Source organism: Podospora pseudopauciseta (assembly GCF_035222475.1).
Source record: "Podospora pseudopauciseta strain CBS 411.78 chromosome 7 map unlocalized CBS411.78m_7, whole genome shotgun sequence".
Classification (NCBI taxonomy): Eukaryota; Fungi; Ascomycota; class Sordariomycetes; order Sordariales; family Podosporaceae; genus Podospora; species Podospora pseudopauciseta.
The window spans coordinates 1912535-1938367 of record NW_026946667.1 but is presented as its reverse complement, the minus strand read 5'-3'; the positions used below and the strand labels follow the sequence as shown (position 1 = coordinate 1938367).

At 52.8% G+C, this 25833-nt stretch overlaps 8 protein-coding genes across 8 annotated transcripts; 4 read left to right on the top strand and 4 right to left on the bottom strand.

Moving 5' to 3' along the window:
• QC763_708960 (uncharacterized protein) lies at window positions 1-2849 on the bottom strand. The gene is made up of 2 exons (XM_062915885.1): window positions 1789-2849; window positions 1-1626 (listed from the first exon to the last, which is right to left on the bottom strand). Exons 1-2 carry the CDS (start codon window positions 2387-2389, stop codon window positions 272-274), a joined length of 1956 nt encoding a protein of 651 aa, XP_062761889.1. The 5' UTR covers window positions 2390-2849; the 3' UTR covers window positions 1-271.
• A 270-nt stretch (window positions 2850-3119) lies between these two features.
• QC763_708950 (uncharacterized protein) lies at window positions 3120-4121 on the bottom strand (the record flags this gene model as incomplete). Its single annotated transcript, XM_062915884.1, has 1 exon — window positions 3120-4121. One exon carries the CDS (start codon window positions 4119-4121, stop codon window positions 3120-3122), a length of 1002 nt encoding a protein of 333 aa, XP_062761888.1.
• A 1049-nt stretch (window positions 4122-5170) lies between these two features.
• On the top strand, window positions 5171-6511 carry QC763_708940 (uncharacterized protein; the record flags this gene model as incomplete). The annotated part of the gene is made up of 1 exon (XM_062915883.1): window positions 5171-6511. The coding sequence occupies one exon, from the start codon at window positions 5171-5173 to the stop codon at window positions 6509-6511; it is 1341 nt and encodes a 446-aa protein (XP_062761887.1).
• Window positions 6512-6581: 70 nt separating this feature from the next.
• On the bottom strand, window positions 6582-7162 carry TIM13 (protein translocase subunit). The gene is made up of 2 exons (XM_062915882.1): window positions 6912-7162; window positions 6582-6854 (listed from the first exon to the last, which is right to left on the bottom strand). The coding sequence occupies exons 1-2, from the start codon at window positions 6993-6995 to the stop codon at window positions 6684-6686; spliced, it is 255 nt and encodes an 84-aa protein (XP_062761886.1). The 5' UTR covers window positions 6996-7162; the 3' UTR covers window positions 6582-6683.
• A 2932-nt stretch (window positions 7163-10094) lies between these two features.
• On the top strand, window positions 10095-13685 carry QC763_0107970 (uncharacterized protein; the record flags this gene model as incomplete). The annotated part of the gene is made up of 1 exon (XM_062906468.1): window positions 10095-13685. The coding sequence occupies one exon, from the start codon at window positions 10095-10097 to the stop codon at window positions 13683-13685; it is 3591 nt and encodes a 1196-aa protein (XP_062761885.1).
• Window positions 13686-14092: 407 nt separating this feature from the next.
• QC763_708900 (uncharacterized protein) lies at window positions 14093-16271 on the top strand. The gene is made up of 4 exons (XM_062915881.1): window positions 14093-14622; window positions 14693-14716; window positions 14791-14861; window positions 14923-16271. The coding sequence occupies exons 1-4, from the start codon at window positions 14530-14532 to the stop codon at window positions 15689-15691; spliced, it is 957 nt and encodes a 318-aa protein (XP_062761884.1). The 5' UTR covers window positions 14093-14529; the 3' UTR covers window positions 15692-16271.
• Window positions 16272-20997: 4726 nt separating this feature from the next.
• On the top strand, window positions 20998-23497 carry QC763_708880 (uncharacterized protein). The gene is made up of 4 exons (XM_062915880.1): window positions 20998-21584; window positions 21644-21727; window positions 21791-22687; window positions 22758-23497. Exons 1-4 carry the CDS (start codon window positions 21498-21500, stop codon window positions 23235-23237), a joined length of 1548 nt encoding a protein of 515 aa, XP_062761883.1. The 5' UTR covers window positions 20998-21497; the 3' UTR covers window positions 23238-23497.
• On the bottom strand, window positions 23491-25356 carry MRH4 (RNA helicase; the record flags this gene model as incomplete). Its single annotated transcript, XM_062915879.1, has 1 exon — window positions 23491-25356. One exon carries the CDS (start codon window positions 25354-25356, stop codon window positions 23491-23493), a length of 1866 nt encoding a protein of 621 aa, XP_062761882.1.
• Window positions 25357-25833: the final 477 nt, after the last annotated feature.

Here is a 25833-nt window from a genome sequence, read left to right as displayed (position 1 = left end):
CACTAGCGAAAAGGTACTTGTATGCTTCTGGCAAGAAGTGCAGGATTAGCTTGCACTTGTTATGACTTGAACATGATTTCGTTCTTCTGCTTGCTACGATGACGTGGAATGGTGGAGTTCACACCACTGGAGCTGAGCCTCCCGTTACACCACAAGACCACCATCAAGAACCCCAGCGAAAAAACGACATCTTGATAGCCAAGTTACATAGCATGACTATTTCCAAAAGAAAGGCACATTCACATCATCACCACCCTGCTACCCTACCTACCTAGTACAGCCTCCTCTCCACCTTGACCAAAACCACGCCCTCCGTCTCGACCCCCCTCCCATCCATCAGATGCACAAACCTATACCCCTCCCTCAACCTATCCAACCTCACGCACGCCCACGCGGCCAAGCTGTCCTTTCCAATCTCGTCATCCCTCACCAAGAACCTGACAAAGCTCAGCTCTGGCACCACGCCGGGGATGCCCTTGAAGACCAGTTCTTGCCCTTTCCAGTCAGGGTCGACGGTGCCCTTGAGGGATTTGGTCTTTGCCTTGTACTCGCCCTCCTTTTCCTTGCCGTCGTCGGGGATTGAGGAAGAAGCGGCGGCGGTTGTGCCGTGCCGCTCGCCGGGCTCCTCGACGTGGATCTCGACCTTGAGGTAAGGGCGGAAGCCCGAGGGTTTGGTGTCGCCCAGGGGGAGGGGTATGTCCTGCGCCGCGAGGACGGCGATGGCGAGGTCCATTGTGTAGTGCGTCACCGCGTTTGCTTGGGGGGCGGTACCGGCGGAGGGAGTGGTTGGGGGGAGAGATTTGTGGGGGCGGTAGCCTTCTGGCTTAAGAACATAGCCATTTGTGCCTGCAAACATCCCCTCGTTTAGCATCATGCCTTCGTCCCAGTTTTGCCAGTTTAGTGCGACGACTTGGATCCCTTTGCGCCAAAAGACTGCTGGGTCGAGGTTTGACGATCGGATCCTTAGCCCTGATGGGTAAGCCCGCATGAGGTAGCGGCGGTTGTGCTCAAACAGGTCCTGGGCTGATTTGGCGTGGACTTCGGAGACGCCGGACTCGGAGAGGGAGAAGATGTGGGTCGGCATTGAGGCTTCCGGTTGGGTCAGGGATTTGAAGGAGACGCCGCGGGTGTAGATGCCCAGTTTTGAGAGGGCGTGGATGATCTTGGAGGGTTTTTTTGGTTTGGTGGTGGAGGGGTCGATGTTTTCGGGGGGGGTGTCGCTGCCGGGGGGGGAGGTGGAGGAGGCGGATGGGGGAGGGGTGTATTTGACCTTGACGAGGATTCTACCCTTCAAGTCGCCGGGGGAGGGGAGGCATGTGGCGTCTTCTTTTGGTTCGGGGAGGAGGAGGTCGCCCCAGGTTTCGGTCATGATGGCTACCATGGTGAGTTGCTGTTCGGGGCTGCAGTGGACCTCGAGGGAGACGATGAGGGGGGAGTCGGTTGTTTCGAAGGCTGTTTCGCGGATTGCGAGGCAGACTTCGCGGAAGGAGACTTCTTTGGTGAGGGTGTAGCCGTGGTAAACACGAGGTTCCTTGAGGGAGGGGGCGCGGTGGATGGTTGGGCCTGTTGGGCCGGAGGAGGTCGAGGTTGACCTGTTCAGGGGCGCGCCTGAGTCTGTGTTGGAACCTATTTTTGATGATGAGTTTGCGGTCTTCTTTTCCTTGTTTTTGTCCTTCGCAGAGGGAGGTGATGTGGGAGTGGGCGATTTGGTGGCAGTTTTGGTGATGGTGCTGGATCGGGGGGTGGTGATGGTGGAAGCAGTACTGATATGTTTGTCCAATTTCTTACCCAAAGACGTCTTTTCCAACTTGCTCGTCAGGGAGCTAGGAAGCTTGTCCTTAACCGAGCTCAGTCTCTTCTTGGACTTGGACGTGACCCCTTCCTCGTCACTGCTACTGATACTGGTATCGCTGTCGGAATCCGGCTCATCTCCATCCCAGACATCCACCTCGATGCATCTGCAACCTCTCTTCAAAACATTCCTGTAGGCATCGGCGCTGGAGTCACTCGACAGCTGGTTTCCGGTCAAGTAGGTGTTGTGGCTGGAGCTGATGAAGTAGGCAGATAGGGGCCAAGAAAGGTCGACTTCCTCAGGGGGTGCAACGGCACTGGTCACTTCTGAAGTCATGTACTTGAGAAAAGTGACCAACTCCCAGTCCTTATCGTCAGCTAGTTCCAGGGCAAGTTCCGAGGGTGTATCGTGTTGAACCGTCTTTAGGAAAACAGCCGTCTGTTCGGGCGTCCAGCTGTCCTTGCCGTAGGCACTGTAGACCTTTCTGAGATGATCAAGGACATGAGGCTTGAGATCTCTCACTCGGTGCACGCGGCCAGAGACACCACCACCGGCTTGGTGTGCACCATCGGGAAGATGTTCGTATGCTGCCGCCATATTGTGTTACTCTGTAAAGAGCTCAAGCAAACAGCCGATAGAAAGCAAGTGTGTAAGTAAGTAAAGGGGGGTGAAAAGCAAGCAGGTTAGGTTCGTTCCCAAGAGACAAGTTTTGCAAATGTTTTTTCAGTGAGGTACCCAAGAAGCAGAGCAGCTGAAGTGAGTGAGAAGCCGCCAAGAGGCAAAGCAAAAGGCCAAGAATCGGGTCTCGATAAGGCCTCCAACAACAGCTGTGTTGACCTCTTAAAATATCTCACAAAATAATAGCGAGCTGCCTCCTTGGAGCAACAGTGAGGCAGCTCCCAAGCACAACCCCGCCATTGGCAAGCTCCCCCGTGGGGTGTGCCAATGTGGTCATTACGTTTCACTAAGACCCCGCTCCACTTGCAGCTTTCAGCTGTGAACTGGGCTTTTTCAGATAGAGAGAAAGGATCATGCTGCAACCTGCAGGATGGCTTCTCCCGAGATACAAATCACAGGTGAAAAAGACAAAGTACAAAGTATTGCTTTCGGCCCACTGCTGACTGCGTCATCTCTGCTCATTCCCGCCGTCTTGTGGCCATCGGGGAAGCTGACTGCATGACATGGTCGTCAAAAGTGTGGCCACATGCAGTTTAGGGGGTTAGGGGGGTGGTGACCTTCAAGGTGCTCGGCTCAACACATCCCACGTGGACTTGGGACTTGGACTTTCAGCCTCAACTTCATTCTTTCTTGATCTACTATCTACTATCTACTCCATCCCACCCCCGGGCAACTCCTCCAACCACCCATCCAAATCCTCCTTCACCTTCCTCTGAATCGAGCACTTGTTCGCATTGACAATACTCTGGCTCTTCAGTGTCGGACAGTTCAGCCTGTCCTGAATCAAATCACTATTGCAGTTCGCATCCATCGCCCGCTGCAGCGCATCCCCCTTCCACCCAAAGATGTAATCCCCGTGGTTGCCATACCCAGTCTTGTCACCAAACGACCATACAAACGGCTGCGACCCATCCGCTGGCCAGAGCGCCTTGTTGTTGAACGGCCGGGTGTCCCAGTATGTCTCATAAAACACCTCGGGGATCTTGATGGGGTGGGTAGAGGGGCAGTTCCGGTTGACGGGGTAGGCAACGTGGCTTTGGTGGTCGGGGGAGTCGGTGTTTTTGCCGTCCCAGCAGGTAGGGAAGCGGACGGTGACCATGATTCCTCCTGCGCAGGTGTCGGTGGGGAAGTCATATCGATATCCTGAGCGCGTCATGGGGGAGGCGAGGCAGGTGAACTGCAGGGCTGGGTTGGTGCGGGCTTGCGCTTGGGTGCGGAAGGCGGGGTTGCCCACTACCATGCGGAAGCCGGGCTTGAAGGCTGTGACCGGGCCATTGGAGATGTAGTAGACTGTTTGGCCTCCGTTGGATGCCGAGTAGCCCAGGCCGTTGCCGATGGTGTTGACACGCTTATAGGTGCCGTTTCGGGCTTTGAAGAAGAGCACGGCGGTCCAGTAGTTGGAGAAGTCTTCGGTGAACTGGCAGGAGGTGCAGGTTGAGGATTCGGAGATGTCGTTGACATTGGGGTCCATAGTGACGTTGAATGAGTTTCCACCGACGATTTGATGAAGATGGGGAGACGGGACTTGGCCGGGGTTGACGAGAGGGTCGAGACGGTCGACGACGAGCTGGGAGCAGGAGAATCGGAGCATGGCTGCCCGTACGCCTGTCAAGGGCACGATGGCCGCTGTGAGAACATTGGTCCAGTGCATGGTGAGTAAAGTATGGTCGCTGGCGTTCCTCTCTCGTTGGGTTCACTCGATGCTCCCGAGTATGGATCAGACCAGGCAAGAGACTATATGACTAGGACACAGAAACCTCTGCCATTTAAATACACAATGAGCTCAACTTTGACAGTGTCGATCGAGACCTCGCCCTCGCAAAAATCAAGTACCGACCTTTTGTCAGCCAGCCATGTACCCCGTTCCAAGGTTTGCTCATCAAGTCAACCATTCCATTAATAACAAGCACTTAGAATAGTGATATGGTATTGGATATGTGCCCTGTGCATGCTTTGTGGAGTACATCGGCAGTCACAGTCTTCGCTTGTAATGCAGCACCAAATATATTAGGCTGTTGTTACTTCCCGCTCCCGTTACCTTCAAGGCCGTATAGGTCCAAGGCGGGCTGTCAAGATTCCAATCGGGTGTTTTCTGATTGACGGGAAAATCATATCGAGCACGTGGAACGAGTTCAATCTATTCAATAAAGGTCAACGACAGAGTTGTTGGGAGTACGAGGTCAACTTACCAGTAGTTCTGATGAAGAGTCATGACACGGCGTGCTTTTCTGTCTACACACCATCCGTAAATTATAACCTCCACTGTTTAAATAACGCCTTGTTGAATGTTTGAACCTGGCAGTCCATGATTTGGATTCGCTTTGATTTACCGCATTTTGGTTCGCCAATTCTACTCTGGTGACTTTGATGGAGAGAGATGAGGTCGCCACGAAGGAGCCAACCACCGAGAACAAAGTGTGGACGAAAATGAATCTCGGATATCTTTAGCTGAATATATGGTAAGTCTTACGTCTGATTACCTATGTATCAATATGCTCTCGGCTCGATTTCAATGATATGGGCACCCAAAACTTGGCTTCACCATGTTATCATTCCTACACAGGCGAAGAATATAGGAAGACAACGAATAATTCTCTGAGTTTAGCTTATGAAAGATGATGTCAGGCCCCCCATTGCCTGCCGGGATAGCTTATCGTCAGCCGATAAGCAGTTGTGGCTGGTGAAGCTCCACTTTAATTGATGGTTGACATCTCTCGCGCGTCCTTAGTTTGCGACAATGCGACAACACCACCTAACTTCCACTTCCAGTCCCTTTTCACGGCACCACAGGACACAATGAGCAAACCAGTTATCTCCTTCGGCCTCAAAAAATCTTGCCCCCCCTCCAAAAAACCCACCCTCCCCGCGCGCAAAAAGCCAGCCCCCTTCGGCGGCTTAGGCGACGACGACGACGACGACAACGAAGCTCCCCAAACCTCAGTATCAATCACCGAAATCGACGGCTTCGACACCCCCTCATCAATAAATAACGACAACGACTCCGACTCACGAAAAAGACACAAAAAATCCTCCAAACCCCCTTCCGCCCCCCCAAGCAAAACCCCATCATCCAAAACCCTCCAACCAACAGGGGAATTCACCGACCTCTCCAGCGCCCTAGCCTCCCGAAAATACGCCAAAGAAGCTGAGTCGGCCGACCCTTCCATCTACGACTATGATGCCGTCTACGACTCCTTCAAAGCTGCCAAAAAGCCCAAGTCAGAAGACGAAGCAGCCGCGGAGAAGAAACCAAAGTATTTCTCTGCTCTCCAACAAGCTGCCTCGCAAAGAGAAAGGGATAGGCAAATAGCGGAGGAAAAGCGCCTAAAACGAGAACGGGAGGCAGAGGGGGAGGAGTTTGCTGATAAAGAAAAGTTCGTCACCGAGGCGTATAAGCGGCAGCAGGAGGAGAATAGGCGGTTGGAAGAGGAGGAGAAGAGGAGGGAGGAGGAAGAGGCCAAAAAGAATAAGGGGAAGGGGATGACGGATTTTTATAAAAAGATGCTGGAGCAGAAGGAACAGGAGCATGCGGCTATTGTTTTGGCGGCGCAAAATGCGGCGAAGAAGCCAGATGGCAAAGCTGAAGCTGGGCCAAAAGAGGAGGAGGAAAAGAGCGCGACTGAGAGGGCTAGGGAGATTAATGCGCAGGGTGGGAATGTGTTGATTAATGATGATGGGGAGGTGGTGGATAAGAGGCAGTTGCTGAAGGGGGGATTGAATGTGGCGCCGAAGAAGAAGGCGGAGGTACAGCAGGAGAAGGCGAGGCAACAGGAGAAGGCGAAGAGCAATGGCCCAAGCCAGGGAAGTAGGGGTGTTTATGCACCTGGTGGGAAACAAGCTATGCGGGAGAGGCAGACGAGGATGCTGGAAGCGCAGCTTGAGGAGACGCTCAAGCGGTCGAGGCAGGAAGAGGCGGAGGAGACGGCCAAGATTGAGCTTGCGACAAAGAGCAGGAAGACGGAGGCGGATGTGTCGAGCGCGAAGGAAAGGTATCTTGCGAGAAAGAGAGCTGCGGAGGAAGCCAAGAAAAAAGAGCCATGAAATACTTGCATGGCTTTTGGGGTGGAGGACGACGGACCGCAATAATAAGATTCATCTGTTGCACCTCAGCCATTTGGGTATCTGTATTCATATACAACTCTGCCCATCCCTGCCCGTTGCTCTATGCCAATATCGTACAACCTAGTATCATTACATGTCCCAAGCCAATGAATTAGTGGTTGCCCTCAGCCCCTTGCCGTAACCTCCGGATGTAGGTGCCGTTGACCTCGTTCCAGGACGCAATGTACTTCTCGACGCAGTAGGACATGCAGGTCTTTTCGCTCGAGGAGAGGGAGGTGCCGGGCTTGGGAACGCACTTCTCAAAACAGCTGCCGGTGATACCCTGGAAAAACAAAACATGTTAGGGACTGGGATCAATTGTGAGAGAGGCGCGAGGTACCTCGATAAGAGCACGGGCGTTGGCTGTGTTGGTCTCTTGGAGAGTGGCCTGCACGATGGCTTTCTTGACACCCTCGGAATCCATTGTGAGAGGGTTTTTTCTTGCGGATTGAGGTTTCTGTGTTTTGAGGCGTTCGAATTCAGTTGGTAACAAATAAATGGGCCGGATTTGGGGGGCGTTGATCGAGGTTAGGACTGGAGATGCATGCGACTTCCAAGGCCTCGAAAAAGTCCAAGCATGCAGGTGAGGTGTGGCGTATGCTGGAGCTCTGTTGTGGCTGACCCTGCCTGGAATCTTTGGTGGGTGCAGCGATTTGATATGGTCTGTGCTTTCCTCTGGGCAAGCCATCCTGGGCTTCCTTTCAGCAATCAAACACCTTGTTGACCATCACTCGTCGACGACTTCATCAAGACATTGTTTTTGCACTGCCTTTCATCCGGCCAGACTTGAAGTGAACCCATTTCAGCAAGACACAATCGCTATCATGCTGAGCACCATCAGAAGCCGACTCCTTGGCAAAGGCACAGCCAATGCTGACATATGGAGTATCATCGCAACCTGAACCAATGGCCTGCCACGCCCACATCGCTCCTCTATCTCACGATTTCTCCTTGACAGAACATTAGTCCAGCTCCAGCAAGAGCTACTCAATATGGGTGAAGCCATTAATTATGACGATTACACAGTGGCATGGATGTGCTTCAATGAGCTCGTTGAGACAGCACTTCTGCTTATGCTCGACGAGGAGCATGGCACAATTCGAAGCTCGCGCTCAAAGCTTAAAGATGTTATCCAGCAGTTCATATTCGGCAGAGCATCCGAGCTCGGCGTTGTTGTTTACTTTCAGCACCCCAATCTAAGCAAGGACCAGTTCTCTATGTTCGACTTGAAATCGCGGTTCCCGAAACTTGAACTGGTTGTTATTATCACCATCGAGGACGACTTACCTGACCGAGTCAATGAGGCAGTTATTCGTAAGGGAGATGTTGTGGTTAGCAACCTCTCTGATGACGGCAGTTTGGAATACTTGCGTGGAGGCCCATTGGATGAATCCCTTAGGAGAATCGACACTCAAGCTGAGCCGTTTGGTATCTATCAAAACTCATGTTGCGAGCCGGGCAACCCTGGGCCGCAAGTCATTATCACCCCTAACACTAAAGGCTTCGGGATGTCACCGTTTGGGGATGGCACTCTTCAGGGGTTGGTGTGGGGGATTCGACACCTTCCCTCACTTCTAATTCAAGGCGTCACGGACAACTGCAAGGCCGACGACTCACTGGGTTATCCTGCGGCTACAGTTGCAGCTTGTGCGAGGCAGATAACCACTGAGCTATTTGCCTCAAAACAACTGCTGCCAACGTTAGTTCCCATCGTCACCTGTGTTCTGTGAGTTCATGCTGATGCTTTGCAAGCTTCCCTAGTCGTTGTTGCAACAGGAGAATCGAAGACACTCTATACTTCGGGGCATCTGGATGGCTTACACCAAGTGATTTCACTACACGCCATCCCGCCTATATCAAACAACGATTTCCCGGGATCTGGTTATCGGTGCTATCCTCTGAAGAGTATCGTTCATGGTTACTCAGTCCGAATCGCAACATCTTAGTTTGCACAGGCAAAGAAGGGATTGGCAAAACAATTATGGCATCGACGATCATCCAAACCCTACAAGACAGATTCCGCGAAGATACCACGACAGGAGTCGCGTACGTCTACTTGGGTGACCTTCCCACCGAGCAAGGTCTACCACCTATCATCTTGTGTTTATTCCAGCAACTAGCGCAGAGCCTGTCAGATGTATACACAACATTGATTGCCACGCATGCCCATTTACCAGCCGCTGATGATCTCGCCGCCATCCTCCAAGGCCTGGATTGGGTTGTTGCAAGATTTTCACAATTGTGGATCATCTTGGACGGCATCAACCATTGCCCGCCAGATATCCAAAGCGAATTATTCAAGGTGATGCTTAAACTCCAGGAAAACCACGACCTCAAGCTGTTACTCACCACATCAGAGCCTATTCCCGAGGCTTTCAAACGACGGAAAGGCGTCTTGCATCTGAAGATACGACCCAGACATAAAGATCTTGCCCGATATGTGACAGCAAATCTTTTTCGTTTGTCGTTTATCCGCCAGAGAGACAGAGAACTCACGAATCGAGTCATCAATGAGTTCCTTCTGTGGTCAGATCAGAGGTGAGTAACGAGGATAGTGGTGAGGTGCCATGCCGTGGTAGTCATCATCCACACAATCATCGATCATAACTAACTGTTGTCATCTGATAGTTTCCAATTAGTCAAAACACATCTGGATGTACTGACAGGCACAGTGCCCCCAAGCACGTTCCTTTGTCAACCGGCTTCCTCTCTCTCTACATTAGAGACTCGTGGCCTGGTTGTGGCGGCCTCTACAAACAACCAAACCATTGTCACAGCCTTCTTGAACCATGGCGTGGATGTCAACACCACCGACAGCCTCGGCAACGCACCTCTTGCTTGGGCTGCTGAAGCAGGGTATGAGGCCCTTGTTGACATGTTGCTGAGCAATAATCAAATAGCTGTTAACCGTCGAAATCACGCCGGCCACACCGCCCTTTCACTCGCCGCAAGCCGAGGGCATGTCACAACTGTTGAGAAACTTCAATTGCACGGTGCATACCGCAACTTGAATGGTGCCCTTGAGCATGCCGCAAAAGGTGGACATACCGCAGTGGTGAAGCTGTTGTTAACCAGTAAACTCCATGGTCTGAACTTGAGGGTCGGGCACTCGGGATCTTTATGGCATGAGAGCCTTTCGACTTATGACCCGTACGCCAATCTTCTATCGGTCGCTGTTGAAGGGGGACATGTGCAGCTTGTCAGTTTTCTGCTCGCACAGGACGGTATAGACAAGGCTGTCAAGTTTCCACAATATGGCCAAGACATGGACATGTTGACCTACGCGATTCAAAGGCGCCATGACGAAGTCGCCGAACTGCTATTCAGGCAGGCCGAGATGGGTTTATTAGACCCGATAGCCTCCCAAAACGCTGTGCAGGACCTTCTGCTTCGGGCTGCCAAGGCTGGATGCGCGAGAGTTCTTCGATTGCTCCTGTCAAAATATCGTGCCGAACCAAATCATGAGCCTATTAGCTTTTCCGAACTTTTGGCTAGTGGTGATGCATCAGCCACATGCCTGTTGATGGAGATCGAAGGCGTAGACCTGAGCTACACGGACGAAGAGGGCCGGACAGCACTAATTGTTGCAGCAATGGTTGAAAACGAGAAGGCTGTGGATATTCTCCTAGAAGACCCGACACTGGATCCCAATCATCGAGACCAAACAGGGCGGACAGCACTGGCCTGGGCGGCACTGAGAAGCCATCGATCGATACTGGCAAGGCTGCTCGCGATGGAGAGCATTGATGCTGACATCGTGGATGTCAATGGGAAAACGCCTCTCCTAGAATTATGCAGCGGCCTTGACAATTGGAATAGTGGAGCAGAAAGAGAAGCAGTTATTCGTCAGCTCCTTGCTTCTGGTCGAGTCAACATTAACGCAAGGGACAGCAAAGGGAGAACGGCTGTAATGATGGTGGCAAAAACTGCCACTGAAGCCCTTTTCCGGCTGTTTCTTTCTCAGCCAGGTATTGAACTTGAAGCGGAAGACGAGAACAGGGCAAATGTGTTGCTACACGCCGGCATTGGGGAAAACTGGAGGGTGGTGGAAATATTGCTGGAGCTGGGCCGGCTTGACTTGAACTGCAAAATATCGGATGAAGCGCCTCACGAATTACGTCTCCGTGGGCAAACAATCTTTAGCATGGCGATGGCACACGGGCCGGAACGTGTCAGGGAGAGGCTCTTCATGGAAAATGACATCGATGTCAACACCCCAGACAGAGATGGTAACACGTTGCTGAAGTTGGCAACGGAATATGGGCATGCGAGCATTGTTGACAGGATTCTCAGCATTGAGGGGGTGAATCCCAATATCTTTGCTCATGATGGAGAGACAGCCCTCATGGCCGCCATCAATGGTCTGTCCGAAGAAATGGCAGACACCTTGTTGAAACACAAGTCGATTGACCCAGAGAAACGCAATCCTGACGGACGGACGCCGCTTTCTTTGGCAGCGGAGCGAGGTTTGCTACAAACCGTTAGGCGGCTTCTCAGCTTTGACCAAGTCGACCCTGATTCCAGAGATAACGACGGTCGAAGCCCGCTGTCCTGGGCTATCTCGCCATCTTGGAACCTAAGGCCTCAAGACACGGCGACTAGTCGAAAAAAGGTGGCGCAAGAACTGCTCGAAACTGGCCGGGTCGATCTCAATGCCGAGGATACCGAAGGATGTACTCTGGTGGAACGAGCAATTGGTGATTCTCGTGGGGATAATATTCTGGAATTGCTTCTGGCCAGAGAAGACGTCAACCTCAATCGCGTGGACAAGCAGGGTCGGAACTTTCTCAAGATGGTTCTAGATCGAAGAGAGCCTGTTCTGTCACGGAATATCTGTGGAATACTTGGTGTTTGCTATGAGGATCTTGAAATTCTCGACAATCCTCCTGTCACACACGCGTCAGAAGACACCTCGAGCGAAGGCGAGGACCGAGTGGTAATGGCAATGAAGTGGGGCAGGGGTCTGACTGGCTGTCAACTGGAGCTGGGAGTACAGCGCGAAGCGGACTATGATGGCGACCGCGTGGAGGAATGGAGTCTTTGCAAGAGATGCGATACCATCAACCTTGATGAGGCCTTTTCTCGACGATCGAGCTCATACTGGGGCAATCTGATCGCGAAGTTTGACGAGCCGCCATCAGAGAAAAGTCAGCAGTCATGTGGACTCTGCAGACTGATAGCCAGCGTGCACCCGGCCCCCTCTGCGGATTCCAATACGGCAGAAGAGCAGGACCAGTTCGAACTACGAGCGTTTTCTGGCCTCCTCATTTGGCTGTGCGAAGGCTCGGAAGACTTTTACTCGAATTTGCCAGAAGACTTGATCGACACCCTGTTCCTTGCAGTTGTCACCAGCAGCGGCATGAAATCTGATGGTTACCCTGATATGCGAAACATGAGCGACATCAACGGCTCAGAAACCTTTGAGCCCGTGATGCGTTCGGGTTTTATAGCCCGCGTTGGCTCAAACTGTTCTTATAGAGGGCGGGCTCTCTCAGTCAAACACGTGCCATTTAATGAGGTGGATTTTGGGCAGATCAAGAGCTGGATCGCAGATTGCACTGGGAACCATTCAGACGCTGTCTGCAACCCAACCAAGGTTCATGAAATCCCACACTTTCGGCTTATTCACTGCGCGACGAGGGATATCGTCCATATAGATGCAGCGCCGCCGCCACACACCGCCTTGAGTTACGTCTGGGGTGCCGTCCAAGATGGTCCACAGAACCAGCATAGTCTTGCCGGCCTCAAAATGGAAACAGTCGTCGAGGATGCGATCAAGGTTACTCTCGCTTTAGGCTACGAGTATCTCTGGGTAGATCGATATTGCGTCGACCAGACGCCCGGGTCGGTCAAAGACGAGCAGCTACGGCACATGAACTTTGTATACTATGGCGCAGAGGTCACCATCATCGATGCAGCAGGAGAAGAGTCATCCTTTGGCCTACCGGGTGTGAGCCAACGATTTCGAAAACGGCCGCCGGCGATAAAAGTGCAGGGACATATCCTGACTACCATCCCTCCTGAGCCGAGCCGTGAAATACAGTCGTCTAAGTGGGCCACTCGGGGGTGGACCTACCAGGAGGGATTGCTTTCTCGGCGCCGTCTATTCTTTACGCAGCACGAGGTGTCATTTGAGTGCGATGGCATACTTGCCAGAGAGGCCATCACCGTGCCCCCTATACTAAGCAAGTTCTCAACTCGGCTACGCAACACTGGAAACAATAGGGATCGCCCCCAGCCCAGCCCATGGCTCTTCCCCTTGGGTGGTGTCATCAACATGGAGGAAGACGACTTGGGGGTGCATCAACGACTATCGGAGTACGCACCACGGCAACTGACGTATGAGCTCGATGCTTTGAATGCGATGCTGGGGGTTCTTCAGTTGTATTTGTCGTTGCCGCAACCGGCTTATCACCTCTGTGGAATTCTTATTGTTCCGCAGACGCATAGATATGACTGGTCACCGGGTGGCCCGTCTGTGTACGTGGATGTTGACCCTAATACTGTGGCGGCGAATCTGGCGGGGTTTGTTTATGGTTTGCTGTGGACTTGTCGTCAGCCGGGGACACGACGGGGGGGATTTCCTAGCTGGTCGTGGACTGGGTGGACGGGCACGGCAAAGTTTGAAGGGCCACGGCGTCAGTGGAATAGTTTGGTTGATGTGTCGATTGTGGAAGAGGGGAAGAAAGGGCTGCTTTCATGGGGGGGTTATTTTGGTCTTGGTGATTGGGAGAAGAGGTATCGGTTTGGGCATCATCATGTTTTGGAAGTGGAAGGTTATGTGGGGTATGTCACTTTGCGGGAGGATACGCGATATAAATGGTTGGATGGGTTTATTGCTACTATGGAGGTTGGTGATGAGTGGACGGATGGGGGTTTTGTGTTGACCAAGAGATGTGATGATGAGGGGGGTGAAGGGGAGTTTCGTAAGAGGTTGCTGAGGGAGACGTGGATGGCGGTGGTGATGATGAGCAATCATGTTTTGGTTGTTGAGCAACAGGCGAGTGGGCTCTGGGAGAGGATGGGGGTTGCGGAGATGTGGGTAGGTCGTTGGATTGGGCCTCAACCGGATGGTGGGGAGGGTTTAGAGAGGAGGAGGTTGTTGCTTGGGTAGGGGGAAGATAGGGGGTAGGATGGGGTCGAGAGATGATGGGACTGTTCAGGGATATATATATGCTACGGTCTGGTACGGCATCAATCGGAACTTGAGCTGTATCACCAATCCAGGTTTTGAGGGAACAGTGGACAAGGCCATGTTGTTATTTCCCCGTGACATTTGGACTAATTTCTCAGTCTCTCGACTAGCCTTTATGGCGTCTCGCTTTTGTAGAAGGTACATATATCAATATCAAGCCCACTCAATCATCAAGCCCCTATCGTAGGTAGCATCTGGAGGCGACAAATCTGTACAAAATATTGCCATATCTTCTGCGTAATCAACGTGATTTATTGGCCAGCTGACCCAAGCGTGCATTTCGAGGCTGAAGCGGCTCCACTCGTCGCCCAACAGGGGTAGCTCCCCAGCCCCCAAAGACCCGAACCCAGGCAGCCCGCAGCGTCCAAAAGGCCAGCTCACTACGAAGTCCAAACACCAGGTGCCATTTTCCAACGGGAGTCGAAGACATCCAATCCGACGACAGCCGGGGGCAAAGAAGTAACACTCGGCTGAAGTTGCGCTGTACCGGACGAACGAACGACCACGACAATCATTATCTGCCTCTTTCTTTTTTCTCACCACTGCATCTTTCTGTACACCTGGCCTCGGTCAAGCTACCCTTATTTTTTTCGACAACTACTCTACTACGCCACACACGACCACCACACTGCGAATCTTGACATCACCCACCGCGATTTTCCTTCTCGGCCTGCACCTCGATTCTTGACACACGACGCGCACACTGCTGCCGACCGGCACACCAACTCTACGAACACAGACCTGCCCATTGGCGACAACCACAATGCTGTTTAAGTCGACCCTGTCAGCCCTGTGGCTGGCTGCGTCTGCTTGGGCCGCCGGCCAGAATGACGAGGGGGATGTCAAGAGCATAGGGGTATGCTGAGCCACTTGCTGGGAGATGCTGGTTTCGTCGAGGGATCAGTTAGAGCTAACAGGAGTTACAGTTGAGGACACACACACTCGTGCAGGTGCGCATGCTCGAAATTCAAGCCCGATCGCATGGTCGATGGGAAAATATATGACTGACGACGAACAATGATAGCCCTATCTTGACAGTGACATGCAAAGTCGGTGGTATGACTTTGGAGGGGACACGATTATCCGTACCGACCAGTAAATCCCCCCTCGAGTCTTGAAGGCTATCCAAGAAGAAATGCTGATCGTTGATGCGCAGGTACATCCGCCTGACCTCGGACCATCCCTCGCAGATGGGATGGCTCTTTAGCAGGGTGCCATTGACCGCCACAAACTGGGAAATCGAGGTGGAATTCAAGATCCACGGCAAGGGCCAGCTCTACGGCGACGGGTTCGCCATGTGGCTCACACGAGAGCGCGGCAAGATGGGCCCCGTCTTTGGCGCCGCCGACAAGTTTGAGGGTCTCGGTATCTTTTTCGACACGTACAAGAACAACCGCCCCGGCGTCGTGTTCCCCTACGTCATGGCCATGGTTGGCGACGGCCACACCTCGTACGACAAGGACACGGACGGAAAGAGCACCGAGTTTGCCGGCTGCTCGGCCAGGGGCATCAGACACGCCACCGTTCCCACCAAGCTTCGCCTGACGTACTTCCAGGATAAGTACCTCAAGCTGGAGCTGCAGTACAAGAGCGAGGGCGAGTGGACCATGTGCTTTGAGACGAACACTCCCCCCACGATTCCCCAGGTGGCGTACCTGGGCTTCAGCGCCGAGACGGGCGAGCTGAGCGATAATCACGACATCATTTCGATCAATGCGAAGAATCTGTATACGTCTCAGCCGAACGCGGGCAAGTCTACTCCTGGGAGCAACAAGGGGGGCAAGAAGTCTTATGGCGGACAGGAGGGGGGTAGCAGCTGGACTTGGTTCTTTATGAAGATTTTCTTCTTTTTTGCGGTGCTGGGTGGTGCGTATGTTGGGTTTACTGCGTACAGGGCCAAGAACCAGAGGAGCCACCGGTTTTAGTGGATGGGTAGAGCAGAGCAATTGACATCAGCAGCCACGGAACGGCATGGGGAAGATGGTGATGCAGGGAAGCTCGACCTTGAAACGGGTATCAGAAGAAGACGAACTCATCGGAAGGGACGGAGTGCGCTGGTGGCTCCTTTCTCATATTTATCGCCGAATTGGGTGAAGTAGGGATAAGCCAAGATGGTCGTGTCTACACGCGGGATCTAAACGTGTTGCTTGGGGGTGGGCGGGAAAGGGCAAAAGCGAATGCGGGATGGTTGCCATGTGTATGGGTCATGTCTTTGTTTTTTTTTAATAGGGTTTCAATGGATGTCCAGCGAACACAGCAGTTTTTCGGTGCTGAAACCACAAGACAGTTATGGAGGTTCTAGTCCAAGACGGGATGCCCCTTTTCAAGACCCTCGGACTAGGTGCTCGTATACTTAGTGCGCCGGTGAGGTCGAGCGAGTCGCTGTAGGACTTGAATTGGGTGGGAAGGCGCATAGGTTTCCATGTGTATTTCTTGACATGTGCACTCCCTTGAGAGGAAGCAGAACTTTAAACAGGGGGTGAACTCTGTATTCATTTCAACTCCATCGGACCATTTAACCCGTGTTTTCATATGGCTCGTTGAAGCCCCACCGCGGATCTTTAACAAGTTTAGACACCAGCGACGACACGCCCACGAATTCAGGCCCGAAGCTAGGATAAGAGCGGGGATGTGGTGTTAATTGCGCGATGACGATGCTTTGACAGGGAGCAGCTGAAGACGCCAACCAGGCCAATCCCTGTGCTTGCTGTGCCCCGCCATCACAAGGCGAGACACGTCAAGCTGCAAAAGGAGATGCTTCACTTCAGCTTCACGTTGAATACCAAATGCAGAATGCGGGTACAAGGTACTGTATCAAGTGCCAAGATATAAAAGCTACTGTGAGAGAAACTGACATGGGGCTTTGGTTCAGGCGCGGGGTTAGGTATAACCTCCCATCAGAGAGAAAAAGGGGGGGAAGGGTGGAGGGGTGGTAAGTTGTCTTTCTCCTATGGCATGGCCGTGTTGGGAACTGGGACAAAGAAAAAGAGGGCTCGGCTACCACTTGGCTGCCCCGTACCTTACACTGGACACCACACGCTACCGTGACGTTCTCAGCAAGCGACGGCGCAGTCTTTTTGCAAGAACCACTCAGCAGCCTTTCAAACCCCAGGTGCCAGCTCCTTACTGGGCTGCCCAGAGGGACAAGGAGGAACGAGCGATGTGGTGCGTGGGTCCACTCATCCCTCCAACAGACAGACAGACAGACAGACAGCCAGGAGCAGACAGAATGGACAATCACTCAATGATGGAATTCTCCTCCCGTCACCACACACCTAGAATCCTAGAATCCTGGACTCTCCTCTTCTCTTCCAGTCCGACACCTATCGACCATTAGTTCTACACTCTTTGGAGATATCAACTTCCTATATCCGCGCACAGACACGGATTCAGATACTACACACGTAGCCGTTATTGTTGGCTTCTTCTTTAAGCAGCTCCCCCTCCTTCGCCTCTCTCCCCCCTCTCCTCCCTTCCAACATCAGCCGCCCCCTCCTCTACCCCCCCATTGAAGGCGTCGCTCGGCCTGTTGCTCGAGTCCATAGCTCTGTGTGGCATCTGTTTCCGGAATTGAACGGCTGCAATTGTTGAGTCGCTCACTCTACACCGTGCGCTGTTAGGCCATTGCAACTAGACGAGAAGCAGAGCTGCCGCCGCTCGAGTGACAGCTTCAAATAAACCGTTGACGGGCCCCGCCATCGTCTGGTTAGCAAAAAGCCTCGAAGGAAAAAAAGCAATCCCATAAGGGATCTAGTCAAGGGTAAGGTGAGTTTCTCCTCCTCCTCCTCCTCCTCCACATCTCAACCACACAAGGCCCGGTTCCAGTGACGTTTTTCTTTGTGCTGGGCTGCGATGCTTGGCTGCGAGCACATAGTTGGTGGTGCAGCAATATCATCACATTGCACGGGGTGTCCGTCCGGATCCATCTCCTGTCCCCACCAAAGCCAGCTTTCGTCACAACAATTTCTTAGGCCTACAATTTCGGCCGTTTGTTGATTTTGGGCCTTCTCCTATTTTGAACTAACAATTGAAGCTTTTTGGTGCAGGCTGCTCCCCTTTTTAACGGCGCGCGATTCCGATTCTGCAGTTTGCCCGGACCGCATCGGAGCAAGCTTCCCACTCTTCGGTTTCCCTGCTTGAAACTCGGTGTCACGTCGCCGACCGACCGCCGAACAAACCCCCTCCGAACGAACACCGATTGCTTATTGGCTCGCCATTTGATTGCGTCGCAGCTACAGCCTCTTGGTGTTTTGCTCTCTCCCAGCACCCCGTCGTTGCTCTGCCCCAATCAGACAGTCCAAAGGCCCCTGCTGGCCTGGCCTCGTTGCAGAACGTTCTTGATGCCTCTAGGTGAGGCCATCGGTAACCTCCTCAAGAAGAAGCGGACCAAAGAGGGCAACCAGGACTCTTCAACGCACAGCAACCCCGCGAGCCCTGTGACACCCACCACAGCCAAGAGCCTCGAGCACCCTACCCTGCCGCTTGCGCCTTCGCAACCGGTGGCTGCGTCATCACAACCTGCTTCCACTGCCACCGCACACCCAGGGCCGGCCGAAGCGTCGGCCGAACCGCCAGTTACCATGAACACCAACAACCTACACACACAGGGCTTCTCTGCTCCCCAGCATACACCTTCACCAGGGACCGAGAACCATCAAAACATCCCACGCATCTCGAATCTCATAAACTACCCACAACAGCATGATGGACCGGCTGGTGGGTACCAACAGCATATGGGAGCTCCCGCTCCTCAGTACACCACACATCCACCCAGCACAGGAATGCCCGGGCAGCAGCAGTTGCCATTGCCACAGCAACCTCAACAACAACAACAACAACAACAACATCCGCAGCAACAGCAGCAGCATGGTATGCTTCACCAACAACAGCCACACCAGCCACTGCCCCAGCAGCAACCACAACAGCAAGTACAACAAGTGCAACAAAACACGGCAGAACAACCACGCGTCACCAAGGGAAAGTATTCTTTGAACGACTTTGATTTTAGGCGGACCCTGGGAACTGGCAGTTTCGGCCGAGTCCACCTGGTGCAGTCACGCCATAACCAACGGTTTTATGCCGTCAAGGTGCTGAAGAAGCAGCAAGTGGTCAAGATGAAGCAAATCGAGCACACCAATGACGAAAGAAAAATGCTGGCCGAGGTCAAGCACCCGTTCTTGATCACGCTTTGGGGTACTTTTCAAGATTCAAAGAATCTGTACATGGTGATGGACTTTGTGGAAGGAGGAGAGTTATTTTCTCTGCTGAGAAAATCAGGGGTAAGTTTTTGAGCTGAAAAGGGGTTGAGGCTGGTTTGGATGTTGACTGTTGGCAGCGTTTCCCAAACCCCGTGGCCAAGTTTTATGCGGCCGAAGTGACGCTGGCACTCGAGTACCTGCACGCTCGCAACATTATCTACCGGGATTTGAAGCCCGAAAACCTTTTGCTGGACCGCCATGGGCACATCAAGATTACAGACTTTGGATTTGCCAAGCGCGTGCCGGACAAGACGTGGACGTTGTGCGGGACGCCCGACTACCTTGCTCCGGAGGTTGTCAGCAACAAGGGGTACAACAAGTCTGTTGACTGGTGGTCGCTGGGGATCTTGATTTACGAGATGCTCTGCGGGTATACTCCATTTTGGGACAGCGGCTCTCCCATGAAGATATACGAAAACATCCTCAAGGGCAGGATCAAGTACCCGGCCTACCTGAACCCGGACGCGCAGGACCTCTTGGAACGGCTGATCACGCCGGACCTTAGCAAGCGGCTGGGCAACTTGTACCAGGGGTCGCAGGACGTGAAGAACCACATTTGGTTTCAAGAGGTGACGTGGGACAGGCTGGCCAGGAAGGACATTGACGCGCCGTACTCGCCTCCGGTGAAGCCGGGGGCGGGGGATGCGAGCCAGTTTGATCGGTATGCGGAGGAGCAGGAGAAGTATGGGCAGACGGGGCCTGATCCGTAAGTTTTTCGTCCTGAATGAGAGAGATGAGTGCTAATGATGATGATGATGATGTAGACATGGGTCTTTGTTCCCGGATTTCTAGATGTGTTCTAGATTTTTTTGGGGAGTGGTTTAAATGGTGGAAGTGGGATTTTTGTATACTTGGTACACAATAGCGCGCGCACACACACACACACACACACACACACACACACACACACAGGGGACACAAAAGAGGTGCAGGCGGCTGCATGAGATGGACACACATACGCAGAGAGTAGGGCGAAACGGAAAGATCTACTGGTTTCTTTTTTTTTTTCTCCTTTTGTCGACCGGAGCGATTTGGGCTTTGTGGATTTGGGTTGCATTTGAGATGGATTAGGGTGAGAGGGGGGGTGGTTTTGTTGTTTTTGATACAAGGAAAATGTGGAAGGGGATGGAAGGGGGTTGGTTTTACTATGGGAAGAGGCGGGGGTGCGCGGCTGTGTGTGAAAAAGGTAATAATTGAGAATGGGATGGATGGTTTGTAAGAATGAGGGTAGGGTTATAAGTGTATTGCAGTTTGGGGGGTAGGGAGTGAAGGATGGTTATGCAAAAAAAAAAAAAGGGGGTTTCCTGGATAGTGTTAGGGATGATGTAGTGGGGGGAGGGAGATCACGGCCTGTTTTGAAAGGCTGAGGGTTGAATGGAGGGTTGAATCAAATTATTTGAAGTGTGTTATGTGAAGTCGGAAGTGAGAGTGAGAGTGAGATTGGAGTGCGAGGGTGAGAGGGCGATGCCAGCCTCCGACAATTGTAAATCGAGAGGGTTTGATGGTTGAAGGAAGGAATATGACCCCTGTTAAGTCATGAAAGCGGGAGCTAAATGGTTTGGGGTTGATTATGGGGGCTGGAGGACAGGGGTGCGGGGGTTGGGGAAGCTTCTTTCTACTTCAAAAGTGAAGATGTTCACACCTTGAGAGGAAACAGAAACACAGCGAAAGAGAAGGAGGTGTGCCCCCCACACCCCTCCCAACGATCGCCTACATCATCATGGAACGCAGCGGCGTCGAGAAGATGATGCATAACAGATGCCGGTGTATGTACGGTTTGATAAGATTGAATTGAAAAAGGTATAGTGTTGCCTTTTCCGACCAATCCACCACAGCCACCTCCGATTTTTTGGTGGTTTGCGGCCCCGCATCGGACACAACATGGAGCCTCTCTTAAAGTTGCTTGTCTGTGAAACCGTAGATAGGTAGGGCAGGGGATGGGGATGGGGATGGGATGGGGATGGGAGGAGCAAGGGGGGGTTGTTGGACAGCTCATCACTCATCACTGAATCGCGAGGAGTACAAAATATTGAGGTGAAAAGGTGAGAGGGGGTGATTGGGCAGTTTACCGATTGGCTGCCCAGATAGAGTGTTCGGTCTGTCTTGGATGCAGCTTGAGCTTGGTTATGTGAGGTGCTTCGAGGTGCATATTGGCGGCCTGGCTTGCCTGCCACCGTCGGTATTACATGGGGTCGAGTGGCTGCTGGGGGGTGGAGAAGTGCTTATCCCGACCTTTTTGTTTATTTTATTTTTTAATCAAAATGATTATCTGAACTCTTACTTGTAATAAATTTTTGAACGACTGACACGACTTTCTTTTGGAGTTTGACGTTGTTTTTTTGGTTGAGGGGGAAAAAAAAAGAAGTGGATAAGACGAAGAGCGGTCAACATTACTACACACAGCGATAGAGGACAAACGGGGACGGAGGACGGCAAGTGAGGAAGAGGAAAAGGAAGAAAAACAAGACGAGATATGGATGATTACATGTTCAAGAGCTATGTCGCCGACTGCAAGGTTGCGCAGGAGGCGACGAGTTATCTGGAGATTTTCAACTACTCGGTATGTTTTCCTCTCAATCTCTCATGAAGGGCCGTTGAAAGCTGATATGTGAAAACCAGGACCCAACCCTCAGCACGGTAGAAGAACACCGCTTCCGACTAGACGAGCTACCAGATGAATTTGGGAACTTCTGCCATCGCCGGGTAATTTTTCTCTTCGCCCCCATCACCACCGCCGTGATCTTAACTAACCCCCATAAAACCCAGGGCGCATTCGCACCCCCCAAACTAAAACCCGGCGTCTCCCTCCTCTCCGGTATCCGCCTCATCCTCCAGCAAAACGCCAAACACCCCGAGACCTTCACCCCCTCCTACATCTCCCTCTCGCACTCAAACTACACCCTCATGGTCCGGGCCCTCAAGCTCCCCTTTCGAGGAATCGAATCAACCTCGGTCGTGGGACCCTTCTTCTGGTGCGCCCTCGACCCCGACGTCGACCCTTCTTCTTCCTCCACCCCGCCAAACCTGCAGCTCATCTTCCGCAAAAGCGACGTCCGAAAAAAGGGCCTGACCCGCGGCTGGGAGCTGATGCTGTCGCACGACTTTTCCACGGGCATCACGACCGGTTTTGCCAAAGGAACGCCGAGCAGCGACATGGTCACTGCCATCAAGCATCTGAAGGAGTGCGCCGGGCAGGTTCTGCATCCTTTCCTGCTCCCGATCATTGTTCTGTCTCATGACTTGAGCGCAAAGAATGATCAGAAGCAGAGGGATGCGAGGGAGTGGTTGAGGAAGCTGGAGCACGCGGTTAGCATGAGGAATGAGGTCTTGGAGGAGGAGGCGCAGTATATAAAGGATAACATGGTTGATCTGGACCAGATCAACCGGGATCTGGTCGAGTGTCACTCGCAGGTGCTGTGGAAGAGGCCGCAGGCGTATTTGGAGATTGTGAGGGTTATGAAACAGGGGATGGGCGAGTTTTGGGCGATTGTGGATGGGATGATGGACAGTGATGGAGGGGGGGGTAGGTATAGGGTGGGAGGGGAGACGGGAAAGGTGCACAGGAGTATGCTGGCGAGGTTGGAGTTTTATCGGGCAAAGCTGAATGGGATCGAGAACTACGCTCATACTACGCTGGAGAGGTTGGGGATTCAGAGGGCGGCGGTTCGTTACCACCCTGTTTTATCGCGATGTTGTTTCGGGGGGGGGTTGCTGACTGAGATGTTGCAAACAGCTCTACAACATCATCGCCCAGAAAGAGTCAAAGCTCTCCCTCAAGATGGCCGGGGAACAGCGCCGCCTCGCCCACAACGCCAAACGCGATTCCTCCTCGATGAAGACCCTCTCCCTGCTTGGCGCGATATTCCTCCCGGCAACCTACCTCGCTTCGGTGTTCAGCATGACATTCTTTGACTTCAACGACAACAACAATCACTCCCGCAACAACGGGCCCGTCTCCAGCGGTGGCGGTGGCGAAGAAAGAGAGAACCAGGTCGTGTCCCCGGATTTATGGATTTATTTCGTCATTACTGTTCCATTGACACTGCTGATTGTCCTGATCTGGAGGATATGGGACAAGCGCCGAGACAAAAAGTACGAAGCCGAAGACGCAGACATCGAGAAGGGGATCGAGGCAATGGAGCAGCAGATCATGACGGCCATGAGGAAGAGGACGCTGAGCAAGGTTAGGACGTGGGAGGTCGGGAAGTTTTAGGAGGAGGAAGTGGTTGCTCATGATGGACGAAAAATCACGACTTGGTATGATTTACGATCACGACCGTATACGAGATTGATGAAGAAAAAGAAAAAAAGTTGGATACCGTTCGGGTTTTGCTGGCTGGACAGCACCGTTGGTTCAAAAGAGGACCGAAAGATATGCTCAAAATAAAAGCGCCATCTAATGCAGCAGGTATCTCTATAATACACTTCAAAGTACATTCCGACGTCCCCATCATGCAAACACCCTTCTAAATCAGGGCCTGTCCCATATACATGCTCTCCTTCACCTCCGCCACTACATCTCTCCTGTCATTCTTCCCCACCAGCACGATACCCCTTCCTCTCCTCCCCATTCGGCCCGCTCTGCCCAAGCGATGGATGAAATCGATCGTGGTGTGCGGCACATCATACAGCACCACATGCCTCACCGCCAGGGTGTCGATACCTCTCGACGCCAGATCCGTGGCGACAATCACCTTGGTGTTGGGCAAATGTCTCCTGCTCTTGACAAGCTGAGCCCTCTTCTCTGATTCCTCCTTGGTAATCCTGAGGGGCTCGTTGCTGGTGAATGTGGCGAGGGCCTCCGCCTGGCGCTGGTCAGACGTGTCTCTGTGCAGCGCTACCGCATCGATACCCTTGCTGATGAGGTAGTCCGTGACCTCTTGTGTGCTGTCACGCTCGTTGACAAAGACCATGATGCGCTTGACGTCGATTTCACCTGGACCACCAGGGCCGTCGTGAGAAGCGGCGTCCTTGCCGATGGACCAGATGGCATCGGCGCAGGCGAGAAGCTTGTTGTTTCTATATGGGTCTTTGGACACATCAATCACACCGAGTTGGACTCGACGGGGGATAGCATGGAGGTTAGGAGTGACAATGCGTTGGATGTTGGGGAAATGGGCATCCAAGTAGTTGTCGAGGCGACGAGGGATGGTGGCCGAGCAGAGAACCATTTGCTTGAGCGAAGGCAGCGAGCGATCCACAATCTTTCCGGTCTCGGGGGAGAAAGACCGATCAAACAGAGAGTCAGCCTCGTCAATGACGAGGTGGTGAACCCGAGAAAGGATGTTGGGGTCCCTTTCCGCGATCTTGGCGAGAATGTGAGGAGTAGAGATGATCATATCGATCCCGCCATGGCTGTACAAGTTGCGTTGGATCTTGGCGGGATTGTAGTTGGCCGAAAGAGGGCGGACCTTGAACTTGGCCACGTGGGAGATGGACTTCGCAACCTTGTAGACTTGCTCAACCAGCTCGGCTGTCGGCACCAGTACGATGGCGCGGGGGCGAGCAGTATTAGGATGCGGTTCAAACTTCTCGATCCACTCGGATACCGGCGCACCGTTGCGATGTTCTCTTTCTACTTGGAGACGTTCGTTGTACCTGGTGACGTTCTCATCCTCGGCCTCCTGTTTCCGAAGGTGGTGAATTGTTGGTAAAAGATACGCCAGCGTTTTGCCAGAACCGGTCTCGGCGGCCAACAAGAACTCCTCCCTCTGTAAAGCATCCTTGGACCTCCTCCTTATTCTGAGCTCTTTCAGTGGGTTCCCCAACATGGCTGAGATGGCCAGCTTTTGCACTGGTGTTGGCTTGATATCCGTCATGCCCTTCAAAACCTCGTTTGTGACGGCATCCTTCACATCTTGCCTGAGGTCAAACTGGTCAAACGATTCGATCTCGGTAAGTCGTGCTTTGACGGCCTGTCGTAGAGAATAGGGTACGGTAGATAGGGCGCGCTGCATCTTCAACGCCTTGAAATCTCGCTCCTTGCCGCCCCTCCTGTCATCCTTGCCGTTCCCATCGTCGCGGCCACGAGTTGAGGCAAACTTCGCAGGGGATCGAGTGCGGTCGATGTTGGCTACTGTTCGGTTCATGCCGGCCCAAGGGCCGTCTGGTTTGTTTCGAGGTTTTTTGGGGGCATCACCACCTTTCCCAGGCGGTGATGAGGGGCCACGGGCGACTCTGTCGGAGAGCACCATGCGGGACGGCCGCTCCGCTCGCCTTGTCGCAAAGGTTCTCTGGCCCAGCCATGGCTGGGCTGGCTCCAAAAGAGCTCTGGTAGGTGTTGACGCCGACCGGCAGATCAGGCAGACGGATTCCCGTGCTCTCTTCCACATTGTCGAAAAAACTGCGGTCACAAAATGCTGGTTTGCTGCAGGGTCCTACTCTCACATTGCCCAAAAATTTGGGACGAATGCTGGATCGCACTGATTCTGCCATTTTCTACCGCTCTCACCCCTGTCCCTGGCTGCCGCTAGCGCGCGTCTGGCGTCTGTGTTTAACGCCAGACGCCGGACTTTGAGAATTACCCCCATCTTCTCAATATTTACACTGTCCCAGTTCAGGCAATCGCGGAAGAGATGGTTTCTCTTTGATTCCTCTTCATGTATTTCTGGTGGTTCAGTATGCTATGCTTCACCTGGCTTCAAAATGTTCACCTCGCCACTTGGCACTCGCCGAGGCCTGTGTCCCTCGTGAAGGTGCGGGGTAAAATCGTGCAAGACTTGGTTGAGATCTGGTTACAAACTGCAACCGATCTCCAACCATCACCTGGCGGTTTCCCAACGTTGGAGGCTTGCATGCTATCTTAATAA

Bases quoted from the DNA above. Each gene is read 5' to 3' on its own strand.
- QC763_708960 (XM_062915885.1), bottom strand. From the start codon at position 2,389: ATGGCGGCAGCATACGAACATCTTCCCGATGGTGCACACCAAGCCGGT. The intron at 1,627-1,788 runs GTAAGAAATTGG...CATCAAAAATAG, and splicing joins GTTGGAAAAGACGTCTTTGG to GTTCCAACACAGACTCAGGC.
- TIM13 (XM_062915882.1), bottom strand. From the start codon at position 6,995: ATGGATTCCGAGGGTGTCAAGAAAGCCATCGTGCAGGCCACTCTCCAA. The intron at 6,855-6,911 runs GTACCTCGCGCC...TTGTTTTTCCAG, and splicing joins ACGCCCGTGCTCTTATCGAG to GGTATCACCGGCAGCTGTTT.
- QC763_708900 (XM_062915881.1), top strand. From the start codon at position 14,530: ATGCTGTTTAAGTCGACCCTGTCAGCCCTGTGGCTGGCTGCGTCTGCT. The intron at 14,623-14,692 runs GTATGCTGAGCC...CAGGAGTTACAG, and splicing joins GGGATGTCAAGAGCATAGGG to TTGAGGACACACACACTCGT. The intron at 14,862-14,922 runs GTAAATCCCCCC...GTTGATGCGCAG, and splicing joins ACGATTATCCGTACCGACCA to GTACATCCGCCTGACCTCGG.
- QC763_708880 (XM_062915880.1), top strand. From the start codon at position 21,498: ATGGATGATTACATGTTCAAGAGCTATGTCGCCGACTGCAAGGTTGCG. The intron at 21,585-21,643 runs GTATGTTTTCCT...TGTGAAAACCAG, and splicing joins TGGAGATTTTCAACTACTCG to GACCCAACCCTCAGCACGGT. The intron at 22,688-22,757 runs GTTCGTTACCAC...TGTTGCAAACAG, and splicing joins TGGGGATTCAGAGGGCGGCG to CTCTACAACATCATCGCCCA.